Here is a 23,951-nt window from a genome sequence, read left to right as displayed (position 1 = left end):
CTATCAGCCAACAACTCTACAACTGAAATAATATGAAGGGGCAGGAGTTTAATCTGTTATCTGTAATCGCTGGTAAAGCCTTTTATTTCATCTTTATGCGTCTGGACACTAAGCGCGGTATGTAAGATGGGATTGCTCACAAGGCAAGAGGCATTGGCGATAAGCCTTAACTGGAATGCTGGATGTCCCCCCATAGACAAAAGACAAATGAATTAATTGTAAAGTCTTTCAACATATTTTCATAGGCGTCACGAATTTTCGCTACACTTTGCTTAGGAGGGGAGATGCATTTCGACTTTTACCTTAAATTCTTTTGACATTTTAACTCGTCGATATCTACGTTATATCATTTAATCATGAAGCAGTAGATTTCTGTAGGTCGCAATAACCTTTGCACCCTTTCAACATTTTCTTATCAAAATTTACTTTCTTTTACGTAGGCTAGCATTAATTTACAGTGTTTATAAGCGATGAAGAAATGAAGAAATTCCTATCACGAGACCCGATTCACATTGTGCTTCCATTCTTACAAGGCGGACAAGTGCAAGCGATAAAAGAAATATTACAATTTTACGCTAAGCCGATAATGTTACGATGGGCACGTTAGTCGCCGTTATTGGGAACAAAGTGACTCCTTTTACCTCGCTAAAGAACAAATTTATATAGAAAATTGAACCAGAAAATGGTAAAAAGGGTGCGATTGATATAAGCCGGTATAAAAATGTAACTCAATGGTTGGTAGATTTCGCAATTCGAAGGACTTCGAAGAAAACTGGAGTGAGATGCAAAAACTGACAGTAAAGTTCGTCGTCGATGTCCAAAAACTGATTACGATTATTAATAATCATACTTAAGTATATAATAATCCATGCAATACTTTTATTATATTTATTTTTTGGAATTTGTTTATTTTCACATATATTTATGTTTATTGGCTTAAGGAAAGCGATCTTATATGACTGTTAATTGATATAAATAAGCAGATATTTTCAAAGGGCAGTCATTTGAATGCGACATTGAACACCCACTATGTGAACACATACATATTTTTCACTTAAATAGTGCTAATATATTAAAGTTATGTAAAACGAAATGAAAACAAATGCTATAGTATTTACGTCCGCGTCAACCCGTTACGAGAGAAAAAAGTGTCAATTTAAATTCACCTTTGGTGGCATGGTAATGCAATCAATTGAAAGTTACAAACCTAATGTCAGCCGTAATATGCCTTTATTCCTTCATCGCAGATGTAAACAACAAAACTCATGAAACATTACGAAATTTTCACTTCTTTTTTTTTTTGCTCTCTTCATTTGGGTCTTATTTCAAGTCAAAAAAAATTAAAATAAAATTGAGAAAAAAAAAGATTCACAAAGAAATACATACTTAACCTCTGATAAAGACACACCTCAGAAATCTAATACTATACGAAATTCTTCAGATGATTTGTAAGGAATTTCACGCGCATTTAAATGAAAAAAAAAAAAAAAAAATTTCAAAATTTAATAACAAAATTAATTATACTGGACAGTTCCAAATAATTTAAACGACTTGAATGCAATAAAAAAGAAGAGGAAACAAAAACATATATAAGCTTTATAGATCTTTAAGATAACAGACAACACGCAAATATCGACAACTTATGAAATATCTTATAATACAAAAATTCTTTCGGTTAAACTCTTCCACGGTATACTAATCTCTTTGTAGAGACAAATGTGCATGATCTCGATCAAGGTGATATTCTATAAGCGATTTGACCATCGTCACTTACACAAACTCACGCCTAAGTAACACGATAAAATATTTAAGACGACAAACAATGGAAAAAGGATACTGAAATTTCCCATTTTCTTCACGTTTACTAAGTTTCCTTCATATACTTGCTTTGTTTTTTTTTTGCACCCCAAGCCCTTAAGCATTTATCATTATTCACGTTCACGATAGCTTTCCAGTAAATCGTGACTCGTATATGACTGCTGATATGATTGCAAGGATAAGCGTACAATTGCAGATTTCCTAAAGGGTGTGAAGATAAATACGGATTGAACTGAAAGACACAAAGAAAGACACCTGCCATCGCCCATAAGAGAGAGCTGAGTAAGCGCCCTAACAGAGCTCTGTTAATTAATTGCGATTAAGATATGGCTAGACTTGGAAGCTTCCCTCGGCCAAATTGGGAAACGCAAAACACTCTACTGGCCACCCAATGAATCTATATAAAAATACGTCTCAAACAAACTGAACGAATTCGAATTCTCGCAAGAAATAATTACAGTTTTATAAAGAAAACGTGTACAGCTGGTACAGTACAGCTGGTTATGATCTTCAAGTCTTCGCTGGCACATGGTCGTTCCGGCTATGTTTGAAAAATTAGCATTCAAATTTGCAAATCTTACGTGAGAATACGCTCTCTGCAGAGAGCTTACTTCGAAAAGTACAATTCTTGTCAACGATCCTGAATTGATAGCCTTGGATTCTGTACATAAGGACGAACGTTTAGAGTATTTAAAATCATCCACTAATTGATCCAGTTTCCACAAAACTTTTTAGCTAATCCATTCGCGGTTGGAGTTGAAGGTAAATCATTATTTCGCCCTATTTTCTGGGAATTTGCTTATATATTACAGAAAGCTTTCGAAGCAGATGACGATGTTTTTCACTGCTGACGATCACGAAAGCAATCAAACGAGACAAACATGAGACAAACGGTGGTATGAACGTAGTCGTTTTGAAAATTCGTCAACCAACCTAGTGAACCTATTAGACACACATTAGACGATATATTTTAGCTAACAACTCGTCTTCTTCCGAAGTTTTCTTATTATTTTTTGCAAAAAGATCCATCCGTGCTTTTATAAAGAAACTTTTGGCCTAAAATCGCCCTATGGATATCGTTGAAATTTTTCTTTATTTTTCCTAAAAAATTATAATTTTTTTTTTTTTAAAGCGATTTCAGGTATTTAAGACTTCAAGAGCAAATTCGAAACCGGATGTAAATATTGTTCCGGAGAAGTTTCCTTTCCCGATTATCGAGACCGTGATGGTTGGGAAAAAACATTTTTATTTTTGTGAGAAGTCCTAAAACGCTCTGGGCAGTGCTTACTATAGAAAGCAATCAAACAATATGTTCGTAAGAAAAAAAAAAAACATTTTTTTCTTTTAATTAGAAAAAAACAAAAAAAAAATGAAAAGAAAAGAATAAAATTCAACTAAATCCTACATAGATTTTTGTGCTTAGGCTCTACTATCAACTATCGAATTTCATTCATTACTCATCTTAAGTATTATTTCACGCTTTAAAGAATCTGCGGGTGTTAGAGTTTTTGTCTTTACGTTTATTTTATTTTCCTACTTCCTTTATTTATTACTTCGTCTACACTTGGTTGAGTTAGCTACTGGGGGAGAATAACTTTTGTTTCTGTACTAAACTTTTTCTCATTTTAACAACAACAACATTAAACAAAACATTTTTCGTATACAAAACCGAACGATATTAACAATGAATACATTTTTTGTTCATTCTATGGGTTTCCTTTGGAATTATGAACTTATGTTAAGGTATTTGGACGAACAATGGCAAAAATTATGTTTATGGCTGTGAAAGAAACAAGAAAATCAAAAAAAAAAAAAACACAAAAGAAAGAAAACAATCCATTGACCTTTTTCTTCGAACAAGTGTTGCTAGTTCTACTAACGTGTACTTGGTTGTAAAAATTACATAAAGAAAACATGAAAAGAAAGAACAAAACAGAAACAAAAAACGAAAACAGAAAATAATACCATGGGGTTGTTCCCACAGTGACCAGTAAACTTAAAAGGAAATAAATGTCGTCGTTAAGAAAGTTGTAAAATGCATTTTCAATAGAATTATCAGTAATTTCTACGTAGCAATATGAATTTTTCTATGACTGGTCGTCCTATTTAAAAGTTAGATTTACGCGGCCTACTACAAGCAAATTGTCATTATGACAAGACAAGAAGAGAAGCAGAATTTTTATTTTGCAAGTGTTACTTGAAAAGAAAAAAAGAAAGTAAATAAACAAAGCCATGCTCGAGTTACACTATCGATCTGACTTTACTCTTGACCAACTATGGATTATGAGTTGATAAAAAGGCGACGAATTTATGTTTAGTTCCGTGCTTGAATACTTTTTAAACGATTGAATTCTGTTAAGAGAAGAATGAAAAAGGAACAGAACGAGGACGCCAAGCTGTAAGCTAAGCGTAAAAGCTGTTAAGCAAATTTTAATCTTTACCCCTTGACAGATGAGCAGGGGACTAGCTCCGTTGCCCAGAGTGAGTGTTAGTCGGCCGAGGCTGCAGCCTCGGCTCTCCCTGTCTCTGAGGTTAATCAATGCAGAAACCACATTTGATAAATTGATTCCGCATAAAAACGCACCGATTTTCCAAGAAACCAAAAAATGCTAAAAATGGCTCAACCAAATGCTGATACCTGCCGGTATAACTAACAACGATTCGCATGCGCATGCCACCGTGATGGATAACTTGCCTATAACAGAGAACAATACATAAGCAAAGTATTTTTTGCGGTAATCATGTTGAGAGAGTTGAATAGTAATATTCAAACGGCCAAGGCCAGAAGAATTATTGTAAATGTGTACACTTGTAAATAATTTGTAAGAAGATTTTCTAAGAATTGTAAATAAAATCCAAGTTGAGTCCGAGTCTAAAGATTCGGACAGAGATGTAAAATCGCAAATGGGTATTTTATGTAACAATAGACTTAATGAGGTCATTGATTATTTCTGTCGAAATTGATAAATCACTTATATAGAACTTAGCTGCTTACCGTTAATAATTATCGTCACGGACGAATGACATCGCTATTACCCCAATTGTAGTAAGTATTGCTGCCTATCGCTAGCAATTAACGCCATAATGCGTGATATGCATTTGTTTTAATCCTTTTTAAAATATAACGCACGTGTGTAAGGACGACTTGGTATGAACGCATTGATCAAGAGGCGTATAAATCAAATTTTTGTTTAAATTTTTGCTCTCTCGAAAGTTGAAATAAGGGACAGGATAGACGGTCGGATATTATTTAGGCAAGCTAAAATCTTCCATTGCCTATAAGATCTTTGTAGTAAGTGTTTTGCTGTTACGTGTTGCAAAGTTTTAATTACGGTAATATTTCTCTCTCTTTCTTCAGCTATAAAAATGTAAAAATATAAGCGTTGAACATGAGCTGATAGTCCGCGAACTTTGCATATATAAACTCTAAAATATTTTGCATTTTATTTTTATTTATTTATTTATTTATTTATTCTTTTACTCTTCATTTCTTGTTTTTCTTATGGTACTAGTTTTTTTGTAAATTATCTTATACTAAATGTATACAGTGGTTAAGGTTGACTTAAGTAACATATGTTCATTAAAATTTCCTTGGCTTAGAACGTAGAGAAACGCAAGTGCAATTATGAAGTAGTAAGACGAAGAAGAGAAGGAACGCAAATTAAATTGTGTATTTATGTTTAGGGTACTGTATGGTCAATTTTAAGCTTATATATAAAAAAAAAAAATAATAATAAAACAAAAAAAAAAAAACGTTTTAAGGAACTCAAACAGTGGAACGCCGGAAATTACAATCATATCTACTCCAGAACAACATATGCATAACAAAAAGTTATCTAGATGGCGGCGAAAGGCATAGAATAAAGCAAAATGCAAAAAAAAAAAAATATATATATATAAAAATAAATAAGTGAAATAAAATTAATAATAAAATGCAAGGACGAGGAAGCAATAGAATTTAAATGAAATTTAAACCTCTCTATAACGAAACTGCATCGATTATTTTCGTTGAACTGGAAATGGCTGGAGATTATTTTGCTTAACACTTTTCGGATTTTTTTTTCTTTTCTCTTTTTATGTTTTATTAATTTGAATAAACATCTCTTTTACGATATTTTGTGTATAACCTAATATGGACAATATTTTCTATTCACGATCTCGCTTGAAATTCCTAAACCACTTCTTTTTTTTTTTTTACTTGATATGATAAACAATATAATAAACATAAACAACATAACTTTTCTTTAGATAGTAAACGGCATCTTAAAACTCACACTCGCGGGATTTCAAACGAACGAACGAACGAACGAACGAACGAATGAATGAATGAATGAATGAACTTAATAATGAGATTTAATGTGCATTAAACCGGCATACGGTTGCATTAAGTTTATAATAAATCTAATAAATCTAATCATATGGACGCTGAGCTGAACTGAAATTTTTTTTTTTTTATGTATTTCATTATATATTTACAGATATCAGAAGAATGCATTGGATAAATAAATAAGTATGCGTATGTATGTCTGCATATGTTTGCCTAGAGTTTGTAAGCAATTCCTGTTAAACGTTGTATCGTATAAGTTGACCGAATGAAATGAGACCGTCTTGTCTAGTATTGCATCCATACGCATATCTATACCAGATACTTTTTTATTTATTAAGGTCTTTAACACTTTAACACTTTTGCAAACCATTTATTGCTCTACACGACTCTCCGGCTCCGCTTAAGAGTCTTCCCCTTTTATGTGAACTTAAATAACTATCTGCTGCTAACTGCTTAATTTGGTACGTACTGCATAGTTTTCGATAATTTCATGTATATTACGACCGTCGTAGCATACTTCTTCAAAATAATATAGGTTAGCTCACTAATTTCGCTTACAACGACAACAAAGAAAAAAAAAAGCAAGTAATCGGTTGTCGATAAATAACAGGTTTTTGGACAGTTTACTTCTTCGTTTTTCAATTTCCTACAAAGACAAGGTCAGCTAAACTCTGTTTCGCTTCATGCATTATGACAATTATTTATACATTTCCTGTCAGATTTGATTTCATTAGTATTAACACAGCTTCATGTGTCAATCCATGCGTTTCCTTAACCCTTCAAGTAAGATTAAATGATACAACATCGGCTTGAGACGAATTTATTATAACAAACTATTCTGATTTGCGTACGACAGTTAATCAGAACACAAAGCCATTCAAACAATGTTTGGATGCTCCTATTGTCCCCTAAGCAGTACTATATTTTAAATCATAAATATGATTAAAAAAAAAAATTGATTTAGATAGACAATGCGCTCTATTTATATATAATTTTTTGATAATTTTGAGCGAATCCTTGATCCTTTGAAAAAAATGAAAATTTAGACAATTTCCTACCGATCTTAAAAGAAGTATATATATGATTTAAAAAAATAAACCATAAATCGTTTGCTTCCAGAGCTTGAAAAAGAGATGAGATCGACGGATGTAATTAAATCGGGTCCTAAACCTTGTGTTGTTGTTTCTAATGTGTCTCAATCGTTAATGACCAGGGCATAGATATTTGACTAATGTATGGAAAAAACTAAACACAAACATACCGCATGAACAAGAGAAAATATTTCGATTCTCAAAGCATTCGAAGCGCATTGATGTCTTTCGTTAAGTCCTTCAACTCGTTTACCGTATATTGATTCGGCAACTTTTCAAGTTCGAACCTATCTATGGTAAATTCAGTTTCAAAAACTAACACCTTAACAAAGCTCGATTGCTTTTCGAGCCGAAATGACTCATTTTCTTCATACAATAAATTATGTCTAACGTGAAGCACAAACACAAGCAACCCAAGTTAATATTGTTTAACAATTACTCTGCTGGGTTCACCCTATGATGGCGTAACAACTTCTTTCATACCGTCAACGCTGTCTCATTTTGAAAACGAAAGTGGAAGCTAACAGTTAGCAGATGAGACAGTTAAACAGGTAGCAGCTGGCATACAAGCAATAGGTAGATGGACGGAATGACATGTTATGTTATCTGTTTTTTTCTTCCTCTTTCACATATCGTATCCTCTAGCATTTCCGTGAAAATTTAAACGCCCGCAATAATTTTGTGTCGTTTCTTTGGAATGCCACTGCTCATCCCTTCGCTCAGGTTCAGCTTTCAACGGGAATTATGCTAACACAACTAATTTGGTAATCAACTCGTTTAACATGAGATTATTCGACATAATTAAACGTTACAAGAAGTGGATTAGGTACAGAGCGAGAAAGTATATACACGCGCTTCATCAAAAATAGTAGCAATAAATGTGTTTTTGTTTTTTTGTGTAAAGCACAGTTTCGTGCTTTATTTGAGTTTGTTTGTGTTTACTTTGATTTCTGTAATCACTTTGTTCATTTTTGAATGTTGTTTAATTATGTTGTGTAAAAAAATACAGTGGCCGGCATACACGCTTGCGTCTGCCACTGGTGAACTTATGTACAAAGAAAATTTATCTTGATCTGAACCTGGGTCCTTCGATTGACTACCGACCAAGAGGCCGTACGGTATCCAAGCAACGTTAAACAATTTGTGTTTAGGGTTAACGAAAACAAAAAATACTATTTCAAATTTATAAAAATGACTTAAACCGATACGTGCTGGAATTTAATTTGTTAAAGACAACTGCACTTTACAAAAACAAAAATTATTATTGTCTTTTAGTAATCTTACTTTTAAATTTAATTTTAAAATAAGTGACCATAGTGTGACCAAATTGCGTGATCAATTGCGCCCTCAGCAATGTTAAAATTCTGTGGGCCGGGTCCCACTACAGTTGTTTTTATCTCAGTTTATTCATATTTGGTCATAACGGGGTCAGCTTTATGCCATCGACTAATGATACTTAATCAGACAACGAAATCGATATACTATTGATTGTATGTTCTATCGATCCAAGCTTCAGTTAACTTCAGTTAATTCTTGTTATAGTATATGTATATGTATATAAATTTGTATATCAATCGTGTTCCAGCTATTACTGCTTATGTATTTTCCTTTTAATTAATTTCATTTAATAAACATTTCATTATCGAGCTTGCATTAGTCAAAATATCAACGACCGCTACAGCCAAAAAAAATAGTAATGAAATTATCCATTTAACAATAACTTGTTAAATATGCAACACGTATATAGAGCGCGGTTAATATTAATTATTAAGAAAAGTTAACGAGTGATATTTATTTGTGCATTTATGTATCGAGCGTTTATTTTTTTTTTTTTTTTTTTTTTTTTAGTAAAAAAGGGGGATGTCTCGTGTACGTGCAAGTACGGTGACCAGTAAAAGTTAAGAGAGAGAGTGTAGTGTTTGTGTGAGGTTGGGTTAAAAAAGTGATAACATCAGGCACGTTTAGGAAAAACCACTGCTAGTAGATCGTTCCAAAGGCGGGAAGAGTGATTGGAGAGTGACGAGTTGGGATATTTTGCTGGACGCTATGCCGATAACTCCAGGACGAGTTGGTGATAATGCTGAGAAAACCTTCTGACCCTACTCAAGAGCTTAATTGACGGACATATCTCTGTTCGAGGGTATCGAGCATTTTCGTGCCCTATGAGCACCTCCTAGGCAAGATTTCGGAGGCTTCCGTATGTACGTGTCGAAATCCTGTCTGTTGTAAGGTGTAAAATTTTATGCTTAAAATTTTATTATGAAAGTTTGTTCCAAGTAAGTGTTTACAAAGAAACAAAAAAAAAAAAAAAAATGAAATTCAGCACTATGATGAAATACAAAAAATACAAAATATTACAAATATATTTAAAAAGTAATTATGACGATTACAAAATTAATTTTCATCAGCCAATTGCAACTAACCTATTTTTTTTTCTTTCTCAGCATTGTTGAAACTCCTCTTATTAAAGATAAAATAAAAACAAAAATCACTTGAAAAAAACCCATAGTCGATTTTTTGGAGAAGGTGTTGTATCCACACCGTGTCGTAATTATCGAAAATTTTGCGCCGTCTTGGATCGAAACCGTCTGTGTTAAGTTAAGTACTGTGTTAAGCGAGAGATTTGCCCATCCCAGGCAACATAATTGGCTGTTCTCGGCAAGGATTGCGGACTCTTCTACGCTAATACGACCAAAAAAAAAAAAAAAGAGTTGTTCATCGCTCCGTTTGTGCGTTACCAAGACAGAGCTGTATTTTGGTGGCATTAAATTTCTCCCTGTTGGCTTTACCCAATTCGGTTATTCCTATGACGCCTCGATTTCATTCATTATTCAGTCTTGTGTGTAGTTTGACATTGCTGGGTCGCACGCACTAATGTAGTGATCAAAATAATATTTTTGGACAATTTTACTGATTGCATTATCTTGAAGAAGCAGTCGTCAAATTTGAAATGACGATTGAGATGTTTTTTTTAATCTTCAATGCATAGAACAAATTTTGCCTGTGATTGTATATGTAAATATTTTGAAACCGTTCATCGGTTCAGCTTGAAATTGTAGCCGAAATTTTTTAATCATTGCAAGTGAATTAGAGACTGGATAATGTTTGACATCGATGGACTACGCATAAAAATTCGCAATTGAACGTCCCCTCGTACGTTATCATCCGCTACATTCTGCCCGCATGCGCGGCAACATTGTTCGTACCTTTCGAAAACGAAAAATAGATATCGCATCGAAAAAATTCGGTTTTCTTTTAAATTATACGAAATTCGGTGAATATTTTCGTTAAATATCGGCATAAATATCGATTTTCGAGTAAAGTATTTGTTAAAAATTTTATATTTTCTGTATAGGCTAAGGTTCTTCGCCCCTTTAGGGCATTTTCACATATTGTGAATGTTATGGAAAAAGTAAAATTTAGTACGTAGCAAATTATTGCGAGATGGACAGGGTTAGTCGTGTTCTTGATTTCTTTAAAATGGTTTGCATTATAATGAAAATTTATTAAACAAAACCGAAATTTCTCGAAACAAGGGAGCCTACTACGAGTGTGGGAGTGAAGTGCCCGAACGCACTCATCTTTTTTAACATGATCAATCACTCCGGGGATGCTTTCTATACACGAAACGCACTAAGCGAGTGTGCTATCGGCCGATAAACTTTATATACGACCAAGTACGATCTACTGCACTGAGATTTAAACCCACAAACGCCAATGCGGTATTTGCGAATCTTATCTACTTGGACATGCGGCAGCGCAACGTATTCTAATCCATTTCTCTCTTACCCTTGTTTCAACGACGATTTTCAAAAGTCATGGTTTTACATTTGTCGATAACACGGAGAACACAGAAATTCAATCAAAAACTCACGAACAAACTTTCGCATAATTAACAGAAATAGTCGGTATATATAGAGAGTGAGAGAACATTCACTCAGACTTCAGAAAACTGAATCCATTTGAGCTGATAATTGTAAGCTTACAGCACTAATTCGACCAGAAGTTTTTCTCAATGTTACGGATTTAGTGCATAATTGACTATAGACAGGTCTCAACTCTTTTCTGGCGACATTTCTTTTTTCTTCTTTTTAGTTTTAGTGAGTCTTTCTCCCCCTTGTACATTCTTAGTGTTTCAGACAGTTGTAGGAAAATTATAGGATTTTTGCAACATTTTATGTATCTCTTACTTACCCGTATAAAGCAAAACGATAAACTTTCGTTATTACTGCTGTCGACGGTGTCGTTGCTGGTTGTGTTCGTACTGTTGCTGATGCTCATGTTGTTACTATCGTTGTGGCTTAAGCCACTTATATTAACCGTATCTGCACTGGTTGTAATCGTATCCATGATGATGTTTGTAATTGTCTTATTGCCTGATAGTGATGCTGCTGTGCTTCGCAAGAATTACAGTTTTACTCTCACTTTGAACTCACAAGTTTTAGCTTTTTTATGCATTAAAGCGCGCTATGCCAATAAAAAATAAAACTCACTTTCATTTAAACAATAATTAATATGATTTTAATCAGATGTTTTCATTCTTATAAATTCACTTTTTTTTTTTTTTTCTTCTTAAATTCAATAAAATCAAAAATCAAAAAAGAGCTTATAGTGTACGTGGTTAGCTTTACATTAATTTATACGAAAAGTAAAAAAAAAAAAAGAAAAAAAAAAAAACAGAGGAGAATAATAGCAATAATCGAAAAAACAACGCTTTTAATTTATTCTTAAAATCAAGTTTCAATTGTTAATCGCTTTTTAACACGGAACACTGCAGTTATTAACGGAATTTTTTCGTTGAAAAGAAAAAAAATTGATTTTTTTTTTTTTTAATTCACTTGTTTTTTTAAGAATTGCTGTAAAGGAAAAGCAAGTCACTGGGCCATTATACTGATTGGCAGACACACCTTCTCCAATATGTAGTTTTTTATTATTATTTTTTTTTTTTTGCTGTTGCTACTACTATTATTATTTATTTTAATTTTTTTTAATGAATTTCGGAATTTTTTTCCTTCTTTTTTGGTTGTTGTTTGTTTGTCGTTACCGTTGCTTGAGTGCTGCAGTTAATTAATAACACCATCCTGTAAGAAAAAGATTACAGACAATTAACAAATTTCAACCAGAAAACAACAAATAAATAGATAATGGAAACCTCAGAAATTCATTATGTACTCGAGATTAGAGTAAGAGGTACGCGCTACTTAAGTTTTTTAGAGAAGAAGGCTTTATTTACCAAATCTGGTGGCCTGGTTTTTCCCTTAATGTATCCAACCACGAAATCTTAACAACAACTTATGCAGAAAGCAATTCCCTACGCGCTGCAATCAAGTAAAGTGCCGGGTGTTAGCGAATTATACCGCTATGGTATGGTAAGCCTTTCCTCTAAGAAAACATTGATTTTTCTTCTCATAAAATTAGCAAAAAATATGTTAATTACATTAAATTTATTCTTGAGTAAAGACTAAAAAAGACATAGCACATATGTATTTTATATTTTTTCACCCCGAACTGACGGATGAGCGGCATATTCATCTTGTAAAAACGTTTGCAACGCCCAGCAGGAAGCTTCCGAGACCCCATAAACTCTATATATTCTTGATAAACATGAAATTGTGAATCGATTTAAGCATGTCCATCTGTCTTTTTGTGCAATGTCTGTTGTAAGGCATGCAGGAAAATGAGCGAAATCGGTCGAAGGGCAGGCCTACAGTACTAATTAAACTAAGAATATCTCTGTTTTTCAAAAGGACTAAAAAATTGTTGTTTTATTCATTAGCGTAGCAGACAAACATACAAAAATTGGCATATATGTTGTATGATCGATGCTGTAGTACCTGCCCAAATATCGACAAAACTCGTATGCCTATCCAATAATATAGTGTATTAAAATTTCATTTTTTTTCAATGCATTTATAACGCGCAGAAACACGATTAAAAGCCAAGGTGTATGTCTGTTCGTCTGCCCAACTGTGTAGTATCTGTGGTAAACATTCTTTCGTTCGCAAAAATTAAGATAAATGCCTATAAAAACATTTGAAAATGCCGTAGACTTTTCAAAGGACGCAATTACAACGCTCCCGTGCGCATACGACAAAAACTTTTATTTTGAAAATGGAAAAAATCAGCTCAATCCACCCTAAATTATAGACGACGAAAATTTATTTTTTACTTCTTTCGATTCGGTCACAACCGAATATAATTTTATTACTTGTTCTCTATTTATGCATTTTGTATAGAATTAGTCAACCATTCAAGTATATGAATAAATTTATTAATTCCTATAAACTGCATGAAAACACCCAGTCTCTCAAGTGTAATTGTAGGCACATATCAGGCGGATTTCTGTTAATTCTTGATAAATATTTCGTATTGATTATACCCCAAACGCTTTTCGTAATCAACGGAAACATATCGTTATCATAGCCTCAAGGTGAACTTCCACTAAAACTGCTATTCGTTTTCGTAAGGAAATACCAAATCGGGATTCGAAGACAAACGACAAAAGCGTAATTGGCTTATGCTTACGCCGTTCACTGTATAGCTCCAAAAGATATTTGCTGTAAAAAAAATATCGGAAACAATTAAAACCAGTCCCTTTTTTTTGTGATGCAAGCGATATTTCTTCAAAACAAAAAGTCGCCATTTAAGGCCACGCATTGACGTCAGTGTAGCAAGCAGTTATAGAAGTCCATTTAATAAATGCTTTCCAAAGATATCTGAAGGTTCTTCGCGTTGCATTTTCAATTATGGCACCAAATAAAGCTTTCGCGATATAACAATTTATGGTATGTTGCGTGTAAGAAATAAATCCGATGTATGCGGTGTATGTTGTCCGAGGGAAATAGTCGAGAAACTCCTATGCATGGGCGAATATTTGCTCTTTTTAATGAACACATATCTAAGTCACTCTGTTAGTCTGTTCTAAGTTAATAGCCGGCCGCCCGTAGAAGACTTCGATGGCCCAGCAAAGCAAAGAAAACCATAACCAAAACGTTATATCATCAAGATATCATTATCTGAGATTTTTCTAATATACTCAGTGAGAGTTCTTTGAATTGAAACAACCAAATTTGAGGCGAAATATTTGAAAGTGAACTCTAATATTGGTAACACAAACTTACATAATTGTAATAAAATAATTCGCAGATAGCAGCACAACTTGGCATCTCAACAATCTACAATTCTATGAATTTACAATCAAAGCCATTAATATTATTCCCGTTACTTTTTTTGCCAGTGTATTTTAAAGGATATTTTTTATATTTTTTTTAAGGATGGGTGCAAGACCTTCCAATGTTGAAGCAGGCAGCTTGATTTTTTCGATCAGGGGAATGTTTAAAACACACACTCCATAAGAGTACGGACGGACATGATTAAATCGATTTAGAAATAATTGCTGATCAATAATATATGTACTTTGTGGGGTTCCTGAGGCTTCGTTCTGGGTGTTGCGAACGTTTTGACAAAATGAATATATCTTTCATTCCTCGCTGATGGGTATTAAAAAAAAGAACTATGAAAGGAACCTCCTATTAACTTTAGAAAATTAATTCGTAACGAAACAATTTTTCGGAAATGAATTGATTATTAACTTATTTCTTAATATTGATATGAATGGAAAAAGTACATTGGTTTTTTAAGCGTTTTATCCTTCAAAGAGCTTTCTTGATTTCAAAACCAAAAAAAAAAAAAAAAAGAAAAAACGCGTTTGATTAACTCCGCAGTTTGTAACTCGTGTTAGTAAACGTGCTATGTTGACAAAATTACGTAAATAAATCCAACACATTATTAAACTATGCAGTAAATAAACAAACGTGTTGAATTAGTTGTAAACAAATTACGCAAATTTATTCAGTCCACACAGACACAATTAATCACAATTAAAAATACTTTACATTTTTATACGAATAAAGAGATAAGCGATTTCAAGATACCGCTCAAGATCATCGAAATGTTCAACGAAATTTTTCTGCTTAATTCTTCTTCACTCTTCAACTATTTGAAGGGATTGTAGCCCCTTTTTTTTTTTAAGTCGTCACCGGCTTTCATCGAGGAGGAAATAATGTGTATATCTACAATTTCCTTGATATTAATACAGATCGTACATACGTATCGTACGTACGTAGACACCTTCGAATAAAAATTTTCGATAGTAAATTCGAGTAAATGGTTTTCGATTACCATCGCTTACATCGCTGTAAGTTAACATTATCTTGCCTATTCAGGACGTAGAAGGTCGATTTTCAAATCACTTCTCAATAACGAGGGTAAATATTTGACTTATGTACGAGAACAACTAAACACAAACTGGGGAAAACATTTTGTTTCTGAAAAGCATTCGAAGCGCGTTGATGTCTTTAGTTAAGTCCTTCAACTCGTTTACCGTATATTGATTCGGCAACTTTTCAAGTTCGAACCTATCTATGGTAAATTCAGTTTCAAAAACTAACACCTTAACAAAGCTCGATTGCTTTTCGAGCCGAAATGACTCATTTTCTTCATACAATAAATTATGTCTAACGTGAAGCACAAACACAAGCAACCCAAGTTAATATTGTTTAACAATTACTCTGCTGGGTTCACCCTATGATGGCGTAACAACTTCTTTCATACCGTCAACGCTGTCTCATTTTGAAAACGAAAGTGGAAGCTAACAGTTAGCAGATGAGACAGTTAAACAGGTAGCAGCTGACATACAAGCAATAGGTAGATGGACGGAATGACATGTTATGTTATCTGTTCTTTTCTTCCTCTTTCACATATCGTATCCTCTAGCATTTCCGTGAAAATTTAAACGCCCGCAATAATTTTGTGTCGTTTCTTTGGAATGCCACTGCTCATCCCTTCGCTCAGGTTCAGCTTTCAACGGGAATTATGCTAACACAACTAATTTGGTAATCAACTCGTTTAACATGAGATTATTCGACATAATTAAACGTTACAAGAAGTGGATTAGGTACAGAGCGAGAAAGTATATACACGCGCTTCATCAAAAATAGTAGCAATAAATTTGTATGTAACGCATAGTTTCGTGCTTTATTTAAGTTTGTTTGTGTTTACTTCGATTTCTGTAATCACTTTGTTCATTTCTGAATGTCGTTTAATTATGTTGTGTAAAAAAACTACAGTGGCCGGCATACACGCTTGCGTCTGCCACTGGTGAACTTATGTACTAAGAAAATCTATATGTCGTAACATATTTCGGGTAAAGTAGAGTTCTATGATGGGTCCTGGACCGGACCCTTCGATTGAAACCCGACCGCCTTAATCACATGACCATACGGTATTCAAGCAAAACTTAACAACTTGTTAAGTGTTTAAGGGTTAGAGAGAAGAAAAAGAAATATTTCAAATTTATAACTAACGTGTAAGTAAAGCTGACGCGATCTGGAATACGATCTGTTGAAAACAACTGCAAATTTGCAATTAACAAACGTTATTATTATTATATAGTAATTTTACTTTCAAATTAACGTTCGAAACAACGCATAATGTGAGTGAGTATCGAAACCGCGTCCTCAACGGTTTTAGGATTCTCTTACGACTTTTCACACGTATATTGGTTTTCTGTTAACGTTACGCCAATTAATTGCATTACTGACGAAAACAAAGTAGAAATAATTTTATACTTCGTGAAGAAATACGCTAAGTTGTATGCATTATGAACAGTCAAACTGCCAGCCATTCTTCTCTCGCGAGAAGAGAAAGTACGGTAGAAGAGTAACGTTTCAAGAATAGAGCTGACATCGATTTTCTGAATTTCGAATCTCATGCTATAAAGACTAATTTCACGGACATCAGTGGCAGACAATTGCTTTACCATCGAGCGATGATGTTCAGTAAGAAGACGAAACCGGTACATTACGTATCCTATGAGCAAGTGATTAAGGCTATTCAAGCTTCAGCTTGATTTTCGCTTCATGTGTTCATCACTTTTTGAAGACATTATTATTTACGTACCTTCATAAGACAATTCCCTGAAATCTGACGATTTCACCTTTAACACTAGGAACTCAAGTGGCAAGCAGCAGCGGACAAACGGAGAAACTTACTTGCCTTAAGAATAGTTCACTTGATCTGTTACATAAGGCAAAGGTATATGTGCATCTTTTGGCGCGACGTCGAAAACGAATCGAAACGTGCCGTTGCTTTTATCGAATAGGTATGAATTTGGGATGAAGACTCTGATGTTAGTCGGGAACAAAGAAGAAAATAGCTTTCAGAACGAATCTATGAAAAATTTCGTACAACTTTTCCTCTAATTTTTACAGTCTTTTTAAAATAACATTCCGCAAAACACCACGTACGACATTCTCTCTCTCTCTCTCTCTCTCTTTTTAGCAATTTTATGAATAGAAAGAGTTGTCTTTTTTTTTGGACGAAAATTGAATGTTTTCACTGTAAATGTCCGTTGATCAAACAAAAATCAATACTTTTCAACTGCTCTCTCTACATACTTCACTAGCAACAAGGCGTATGCATTAGATGTAGTTGTAAACGCTACACCGCTTGCGGTACGTAGATGTGTTAGATTTGTGCATATGTACGCAACACTCGTCGTGCTTTATACCGATCGATTCATCCGTCCGTCAGTCCGTCTTGTTTTTCTTGTCTTCAACCTACAGGTCGTAGTTTTCGAAATTTTTTTATGAAATTTGATACATCGACATGTTTTTGGCCAGGGAACGACGGCTATCGAAATGGATTTAGGGCTGACCACTTCTTCAATAATTTCCAATATAACTACTCATATACGAAACAGTCGTTATACGAATAACTGTCAGACGGTGTATAGACGGTTAATGGTAGGCCGTGTCCCACTACAATGTCTTTTTAATTTTTTATTTTTAATTCAAAGCCGATAGCCCTAGATGCTAGTGCTTTAAGACTTTAGTCTTAGAATTTATTCTCTGGCTAAATTTATAATAATAATAATAATAATAATAATATTTTTAATTCAAATTTGCGCTGATTGCACTGCTTGTCGTATCTAGACCCTTAAATTGAAGCTGGTTCATGAGAACAAATGCTTATGTATACGGTTAAAAACTTCCTCGAACATTGTTATTCTGTTAGCAAAAAAGGCTGTGACGTTATCCCTGAAAAGCCAGATATAAACAAATTCAACTCATATTTACTCCATACAGCGAATGTCTGATCACATGTTAAGAATTTTTAATAGCTATTTATTTAACTATAAAATGCATGCAAATATATGTAAAAAATATCACATTTTATAAAAATTAACACTTTTGTGTAAACAATCATCAACAACGCGTTAGGCAAGCAGTTAAAGCAGCTTATGTTCAATTCGTAAAAGAATTTAAATTATTATTATTCTTAAGGTGTTCTCTTAGCCATCTTAATAATTAAGCTAATAACTAGCTAGCTAACTAACTAACTAACTAAACAAAAACAACACATAATTATTTATCATTTAGAACGATAGTGATATAGGTCTCCAGATAAGATTAGCACAAGGGAGTGAGATTTATTATTGTTGTCATTATCTTTTCGTTATACTTTATTTATATACATATATATATGTATGTAAAGTAAGTGATTGCATTATTTACATACAAATGCCTATGTGGCTTATAAAACTTGTAAATAAATCAAGTATTAGAGGGGTTAAAAAGATTCGGTTTAATTGCCGGGTTAAGAAATGGCAAACAAAATCGTTACATTAGGTGCAGTGCGAGGATGTTAGTACACGACTGGCGGATATTCAGCTGATTTCATTCACTTGTTCAATTTCGGCTCCTAGTTTCACGCTAATCTATCATCATCTCTAATCTGCGAAGGAAAAGAAATATTCACTGCTCGAAATAATTTCCATTGATTGCCTTCTTTTGTCGACCGCTGGAGGTTAATTTAAATTTTAGACAGATGACAAAGATTAAAAAAGTCAAACGGGAATAAATTGCTTTCAAGTCAGATTCAAATTAGTTTCTTTAATACTTTAAATCGTAATTATTCGTCTACGTCTAAAGTTTTCCGATTCTTCATCATTCACATCGTTCTCCACATTTAGATCCTACGCGCTTTTTTCCGATTGATGGTTTACGTAAGTCGCAGCATACCGGTCTCTCTGTTCATGTATTTTCAAGACTCTTTTGATGAAGTTCGGTTTTGGCGTTGATAAATTTTGGCCCAAGCACTAGCCCTATTAAAAATGGATGACGTTAGAAGCCCGTGCCTTTCCATATAAGTGTTCTTACAAGAAACAAGATTTTACAAGAAAACAAAATATAATTTTTACATTGTGTTCATTGTACTAAGTGTGGATCGTGTAGATCGATTTCTCGTACCTCTCGCGTAAGGTTTTTTAGGTCATTTTCATTCAGGTTTCATTTTTGGTATTTTACGATGAAAATTGATGAAGAATAATGATCTTTTGATAAATTTGGACCACGTCAATACACGTTTTGGGCTTCGGTTTGTAAAAACATACTCACGAAACTCGCACTTTACATGACAAGCATTTATCATTTTTGATATTTTATGACGCAGATAGGGGAGATGTTTGAAGATCGAAAAGATTTTGGCCGAGACCGACTGCAGCATTTTTACATTACAAAAGTTTGACTCTCGATGTGATGTTTATAGGACGTCGGCGATTGTGGGTGAGTATCTAAGGTGTAAAGAGATGGATGTCAGCAAGTAAAATTTACTCCACTGCGTATTATTGTGCTTTAAACTGGAAAAAGTATGCATCTAAAACTACTAAAGTGATTAGTTTGACTTAGGGTGAAAATGCAATCACTTAAGATAAATATACTTTATGATGAAAGTGGTCGAGATATGCAATTGCCGTAGGCAATTTTTTCATCATCATATAGAACTATTTCGCGCACTATTTCCGTTATAATGATGTTCATGAAAAATAAGCTTTTATATGGGGCGATAACTGTATGACTGAGATAGATGGATAAAGAATTGTATTAGGTCGACTTTGCCTAACCACAACATTTTAACTTGTTATTTTATCAAAGGTTTCGATCACCTATGAGATAAATTGTCGACTAAATGCACTTGATTTTCATGATTTTCAATATAAATCATTCATGATAAATAACTGCATTTTTAGTCAAAATTTGCAAAGGAGTATAGCCCAAGCTATCTACCAGATCAAAAAGCACACCAGACAGTGACGCTTAGCAAATGTATTGATTTCTTTTGACTCATTCCTGGACTCAACAGACTGCTAGTTTAACAATAGTGCTCATCTACGCTGATTACTGAGTTGAAAATGTGTCACATCAGTGAAGATGATGAAAGTTCTTTCTGCAAAATTGTCACTCAAAAGAGTACAATTTTCTGCGTAAGGGTATCGCGCTAATTTTTCTAACTCTTCGTTTCACGTTTATACTTTGCAATGAAGTGAAAACCACATCGCTTTTCAAACAAGTTATGAAATGCAATCACGTGTATTACAAGGCGATATTATGACGGTCTTAAAGCTAATCATGCGAAGAATTTGGGATAGTGCTTCCTGTCCGTCTGTCCGTCCGCCTGTCTTCTATTCACTTGGCAGATCATAATTTTTCAAATATTTCGATGAAATTTCGTACACGGCACTGTGTTTTGGCCCAACGATGAACGCTCTTGAAAATGGTGGGGAGACGTCAAACTCGTCACATGAAAAAACAACCGTATTAAGTGTAATTGCGTAGGGCATTTAATAGTGGGCTTTTATTTGGTCGCTTTAAAATTTTATTATTTACACAAAACGCGTAAAAATTTTTATTTGTTTCATTAGAAGATTACTGGGTATCATGGATGAACAAAATTAATAGAAATATTTTATAACAATAATATTTATCGATATATTGCATAAGAGAAAATTCGCATATCTCGTCGGCATATAAAATGTAACCGCAACGAGGTTGTGAAGCAAATCTTAGATTAAATGAATTTAGGAATTCTAAGCAAAGCGAATACAAATTTCAGGCGTAAAATTGCTTTCAACAATTGAAGGGTGAGAACTTGCTGTGTGCTTTTGAATTGTGTACAAATGGGAAACTGAGTTAATTAATATCAAATATTTATTATGATAATCTTTGAAACATTGAATATAAATTAGGATGATCGCATGGCATGGGAAAATGTGTAACACGATGTAATTTGAAATACACGGACAGAACTTATTCACCCATTGCAAAGCTAGCACAACTCTTGTGACTGGTACAAACAATTTAAGAACATTTATACAAACTTCACATTCCTTTATATCATTTTTTTCCTTTTTCTGAATCACCATTTTCGCCCTTGTCATACCGATTACTTAAGAATGTTAAGCGGTTAACACTTAACCAAATTCGCTCTGGCTTATACTGTCGCGCGGAATATCTGGGCTTTTCTTACGCTCAGATGAAGTCGCCTGCATACTTTTCGCTATAAAATCTTTTACTTTCACGATATTGGCGCTAAATTATGTTTAGTTTACCTATCACAAACTTGGATGACCTGTTAGGGTCATCTTCATACAATCATCAATACTATTATCAATAAAATCTTTTTCGGTCACCGCGAATACTAAGTTATTTCAGATGAACTGATAATGCAAACGCTTACAAGGCATAGTAATTAGTTTTACCTCAAATAACTGTTTATGAGCATCACAACCGATTAATTAGCGCAATAAGTTGGTAAAGCGTTAAGAACCGCGACTACCAAGTCAACATACTAGGTTTTACTCTCCAATGCGGTCGACCATACTTTGTATATAATAGGCGTGCGGTCGTTTAGGGGTAAGTAAGTTCCGTCAGTAAATTCACAGCACTTGCCGATCGAGCGTACACCTTACACTCTATCCATCGCTGTCTCTCTCTCTCTCTCTCTCTCTCTCTCTCTCTCTCTCTCTCTCTCTCTCTACATTTCACGTATGAGGGATACCCCTTGCGCGATTGTTTAACAGGAGTAGGGGAGTAGGGGTCTTTAGCTACAGCTTATCATCTGTCTTTGCGTTCGCCGTTTGAGTAAAACATGAAACGTACGTTGGATTCGAAAATCAGCGATGCATGTGTCCATTCGCCTCATCTCTTAAGAATTGATCGATTTCGCCGTTACGTTTTAAATTATAAGGATCTTAAAATTGTTACTCTTTTCATTTAGATACTTAAGCCCTATCTTGAAGGTTTCCTTAATATAATTTCCGTTACCAGTTCGTTTCCAATTACCCGAAATGCTTATATATATGGCAAATAAAGCAGACTAAGCAAATATGGTTTTAAATTTTGTATAACTATCTGCGAGACGACACCGAAAAGCACAATCGTATGAGTTTAGGTATACACGATATTCGGTTAGTGTGCTAAAATACACGATTAACGATTATTGGGTGAGTCGACTTTGTTTGCTCTTTAACTAGTGATGAGCTGAAAATACATTCGACTTAAGGCGAATTGAATTCTTTTCGCGTTTATTTATTTATCCACCTATAATAATATGTGAAGACTTCTGTACAATACACTGAAAATCTTATTATTACAATACAGAAGTAATGAATAAACTAAATCTGTACTGCGGCATATAATACATACTTGCCCTAATGTGTATATATTCCTAACATTAGCTACTGAAGGATTTTTATGTGACGATCCTAATTTATCGATTAACACTAACTGAATAAATTACATAAATCTTAGTGTTTTCGAAATGTGGTTTCAATTAGGTCGCGGAGCATGCTTGATGCAAACTGATCCGAATACCAAAAATAAAATAAAAAAAAAAAACTAAAAACATTATGCTCGAGAAAGACCGACCGTTTTACTTTGCCAAAAACCAAAAATAAATCCTTGTTCCCATGTAAAAGCATGTTTTTCCTCAGAGTTCTTATAGTAGGAAATTCGGATAGATTCGCTTTTAAAGACACCTACGATCGCTAAAAAACCGAAAGCAAAACTTAAATAAGCGTGCATTTCAGAACTTTGTTGCGCAACCTAACTTTGACTCATCGGCAATTGTTTCTGTTATAAAAAAAAAAAAAAAAAAAATTCCAAAAAATAGATAAAACAAAGTTCAGTTATTTGTCAATGCACTAACGTCACAGAAAACAAACGAGATTTGAAGCAAACCTTAACGTTGCAATGCTTTACCAGGCTTTCAAGCTTTGTTGCTCAAGCTAGAGATCATTTTGTGTGTGTTTTGTAGTAAATGACCCAACAAGTCTATTCCAAATAGTAACTTCATTTGGCATAACCTTGGCATTTATACGCCAATCGAGGAGAAATAAAGAAATTTTTTTAACGACAACCCTGCCGACATAAATGTTTAAAGCAGCTGACATAACAGCCGATTGGGGATGGGAAAGAAATTTCTTGAAAATGGAAACTCGACTTTTCAAGTGCACTTTTTCTCTACTCTCGATCCGTCTATCGACTTTAGCGTATTGCTAGATTCTTTACTTTGCATTCGAATGCCTTGAAATGGTTGCATTAGCTTCAAAACAAGATTCCAGCCATTTTGCCGATTTTTCGATTCTATTCGCGTCCATGATATCTGCAAATATTGTCATCTGTAGTGGTGAGGCGAGGCAAGATCAAAAAAAAAAAAAAGCACATCTCCATTGAGTTATTAAAAAAATCGAAAAGAAACCTTTTTTTCATTTACTTGAAGATTTGTGGTCTCATATGTCAAAACTCAAATATTCATAAATAAATAATTTTTTATTTTAAATTAACCTAATTTTAATGGAAACAAGTTAATATCAT

The 23,951-nt window shown here is 33.8% G+C and overlaps 1 protein-coding gene across 2 annotated transcripts in view; it reads right to left on the bottom strand.

Moving 5' to 3' along the window:
- Window positions 1-23,951, bottom strand: part of LOC119633083 (rhophilin-2) — a 112,268-nt gene that overhangs the window by 86,045 nt on the left and 2,272 nt on the right. For both annotated transcript variants that reach the window (XM_038026312.1, XM_038026304.1), the window contains one exon: window positions 11,431-12,317. In XM_038026312.1, coding sequence (XP_037882240.1) covers window positions 11,431-11,586 — 156 coding nt within the window. In that variant the 5' untranslated portion in view covers window positions 11,587-12,317. The remainder of the gene's footprint in view (window positions 1-11,430; window positions 12,318-23,951) is intronic.

This window comes from Glossina fuscipes, unplaced genomic scaffold, assembly GCF_014805625.2.
Source record: "Glossina fuscipes isolate IAEA_lab_2018 unplaced genomic scaffold, Yale_Gfus_2 0, whole genome shotgun sequence".
Lineage (NCBI taxonomy): Eukaryota > Metazoa > Arthropoda > Insecta > Diptera > Glossinidae > Glossina > Glossina fuscipes.
This window is presented reverse-complemented; position numbering and strand designations above follow the sequence as displayed.